At 39.6% G+C, this 3,537-nt stretch overlaps 1 protein-coding gene across 1 annotated transcript; it reads left to right on the forward strand.

Annotated features, from left to right (window-relative positions):
- The first annotated feature begins 661 nt into the window (after positions 1–661).
- Positions 662–3,110, forward strand: LOC100677781 (RNA polymerase II subunit A C-terminal domain phosphatase SSU72 like protein 3-like). The gene is given in 1 exon segment (XM_064289274.1): positions 662–3,110. A coding segment is annotated over 1 exon segment (585 nt). The 5' UTR covers positions 662–2,118; the 3' UTR covers positions 2,704–3,110.
- Positions 3,111–3,537: the final 427 nt, after the last annotated feature.

Here is a 3,537-nt window from a genome sequence, read left to right on the forward strand (position 1 = left end):
TCAGCCCCTGGGTTTGTTCTGACCTATGCTATTGAGCTTCTCCATTGTCTCTTTCCATAGATGTAGTCGAGTTGATTCCTGTGTCTTCCATCTGGAATATAAGTGTGTAGCTGCTGTTTATGTTGTTCATATTATTGAAAAATCACATGAGGGACTTTCTAAAACAAGATTGCTGGACTCCAGCCCATGTTTTTCTGATTCGGTAGGTCTTGGTTTTTGTTAGTTTTGTTAGGTTCCATCAAGTCGGTTCCAACTCATAGCAACCCTATAGGATGGAGCAGAACTGCCCCATAGGGCTTCCTGGTGGATCCAAACTGCTGACTTTTTGGTTAACAGACATAGCTTTTAATACTGCTCCACCAGGGCTCCAGGTCTGGGTAAGTTTCAAAAATTTGCATTTTTAACAAGTTCCCAGGACACTTTGACAGCACTGCCTTAAGGTGATACCGATTTAGGAATATTTGCAATGTAAAAATGGCCTTAATTAGGAGTGGCATAGAAAAACACAATCTGTTGCTTTGTAAATAGATTTTGCTCTGGCAATATGATAAAGTGACACAATTATCTATTGACTGGTACATCGTACATAATTTTTAAGTCTACATGATTTCTTTGATAAATTATACAAAAAGTAATTTTAACGTATCGTTTTTCAATATAGAATTGCTCAGACACAAGTATACTTGAAGACATAATAAGGTAGACAGATCCTTGCATCAATTCCTAGATTCTCTTGACAATCATTATGAATTCAAGAGTAACCAAATGCAGAGTATTCGGTTGTGTCATTGTAATTCCTCAAATACAATCATCAGCAGATACGTTGTGGAAAACATGATTTCTACATTGGCGAAGAATTTTATGAATTTCTGGGCAAAAGTATATACAGTTTTCCTAAACAATTCTTCTTACGCAACTGCACTTTTAGAAAATTCATCATGTGATCAATAGGGTAGTTTGTTAACTTGGCTGGGCCCTGTGATTCTCAGTGGTTTGGCAGTTATGAGTTAGTGTGGCAGTCAAAAGATGATGGGATCACTTCCATGATGAGATTTGATATAACGTGATCACCTCCATGATGGGATCTGCTATAAGTAGCCAATCAGTTGAAAGGGAGTTTCTTTGGGCGTGTGACCTGCATCAAATACAAGTGGACATTCTGGCAAGGCTTGTGGGCTTTTGCTTGCTCTGGACCCTACAGCTGGCTCCTGTTCGTCTGACCTCCCTTCTTGGGACTTGAGCTAGCAGCTCACCTGCAGTCTTAACTGCCAGCCTGGGGATTCTTCCCTTTTTGCAACCGATGAACAAGAGCCCTGCTTTCTGACCTACCAATCTTAGGTTCACAAGGCCTTTGGCTACTGAATCAGAAGATGCTTCCAACCTAACAAACAAATTTGGGAACTTGCAGCCTGTACAGCCTCATGAGACATTTCTTTTATATAAACCTCTCTATTTTTTTTTTATGAGTCAGAATCAACTCAACAGCAACGGGTTTAGTTTTGGTTTTTATGTAGATATTTATACAATTTACTGGTTTTGCTTCTCTAAGACACATTGAGTATTAAAAACATGGAGTAATACTTTATAATTATATGCATACAGGAATTGGGTATAGGCTTAGGAAATTTTAAATAGGTTTTCACCTACATTTATGTCTAGAGGTCACTGAGAATCCTGTGACATGCTTGCAGCCTAGGAATCTTGGCCATTATCAATGTTTTTGTTGTTAGTTGCTTTTGAGCTCCTCAGAAGACATGCCATTATCAATAGAGGCTCTCAATAACTCGGAACCAACCAGGCAAGCCAAGATTTCTAGATGCTTCCACAGGATGATGCCACCACTGTGGAGGATTAGCGGCTTAGGTGATCCAATCAACTTGCTCAGTCTCATTATTAGGTTTGGCTCAACCGTTACAGTGCGTTATCATAACGCAATCAATGAAGAAGTCGTGAGAGTCTCCACCCACTCTACTAGGCAACTTAATATAAACCCGTTTCTTGTCCTTAGACATTTTGGTGGTTGGAAGAGGTGGAAGTAGGAAGTTATCCTGGTGGCTTCAGAGTCCCTGTAGCTACTGAAGCCCACAGGTCTCCCTGAAGTTCCAAGCTGCCACCATCATGTCCTCATCTCCACTCAGGCTGTCGGTGGTGTGTATGAGTAACATCAACAGGAGCATGGAAGTCCACAGCATCCTCAAGAGAAAGGGGTTCTGTGTCCAGTCCTTTGGAACTGGATATCATGTGAAGCTGCCAGGACCAGAACCCAATATTTGCTCAGTTTGTGATTTCTTGACAACATATCAACAAACGTACCGTGACCTTCTAAGGAAAGACAGAGAATGCTATACACAGAATGGAATGTTACACATCTTGGGAAGAAATCAGAGGATCAGGCCCCAGCCAGAAAGATTTTAAGAGTGCAGAGATTCCTTCGATGTCATCGTGACCTGCGAAGACACAGTCTATGACACAGTGGTGGAAGAGCTATATTCCAGAGGACAGGAGACCTTCCAGCCTGTGCATGTGATCCATGTGGACATTGGAGACACCCTGGAAGATGCCACCCTGGGAGCTTTCCTTATCTGTGAGCTCTGCCAGCTCATACAGTGCAGAGACAACATGGAGGACAGCCTGGCTGAGCTGCTGCTGGAATTGGAGGAGAAAACAGGCAAGAGTTTTCTTCACACGGTCTGCTTCTACTGAAGATCTTGACTGGCCTAAGTAAGAAGTTGTGGGTCAAGTTTCAGACTACTCCGTATTTTCTCTGAAAAGCATCTTTAAAGACCTATCACCTAAATGCTGTTTGTATCATTTTTAGTTATACTACAGGAAGAAGAGAATATTACTAAGAAACACATTTGTTGAGAAAGGAGGAGAAGGGTATGAGTAGGAACTATTAGGAACCACAGGAAATGTGCCCTGCATTGTTCTTTGCACAGAATAACTAATTTAATGTTTACCTCAATAAGGAACTTACCGCCGTTCCTGCATTTTCTGAATGAGCAAAGCAAAGCATGTAATGGATAAGTGTTTTGTTTCAGGATAGTCAACAAGTAAAGAACATCTTTTATAAGCAATTGCTGTAACCAAATTTCTTTTGCTTGTTTTGAGTTTCATACCGAATATAAGGTTTTTTTTTTTTTTTTTCTGCTCCAATGAGAAAAGGATTATATTGCATTTTTTAACTTTGGCTGTGTTTTCTTATATATCTTTTTTACTAACGCTGATTTCAGATGTAAAAATTTCAGATAGATAAGTAGCTGCCCATAATTCCTAAAAATGGAATTGTTTCTTTAAAAAATGCCTCATGAAATGACATCTAATTCAATGAAATAATATAATTTAAATAAAATCTTGTTCTGTTTGGGGAATGGATTTCACATCATGAAGCCACATGCTTTTTTGTTTTTACGATTTATCAATTACACAGGGCAAAGCAGTCTTTTCATAGTAAGAATTTTATTAAAACTGAAAGTGTTTATTGCTTTGAACTTTGGGATCATCAAGTAATGAGTCCAAGCATGTTCAGAGTGAAGG

Source organism: Loxodonta africana, chromosome 7 (assembly GCF_030014295.1).
Source record: "Loxodonta africana isolate mLoxAfr1 chromosome 7, mLoxAfr1.hap2, whole genome shotgun sequence".
NCBI classification, from domain to species: domain Eukaryota; kingdom Metazoa; phylum Chordata; class Mammalia; order Proboscidea; family Elephantidae; genus Loxodonta; species Loxodonta africana.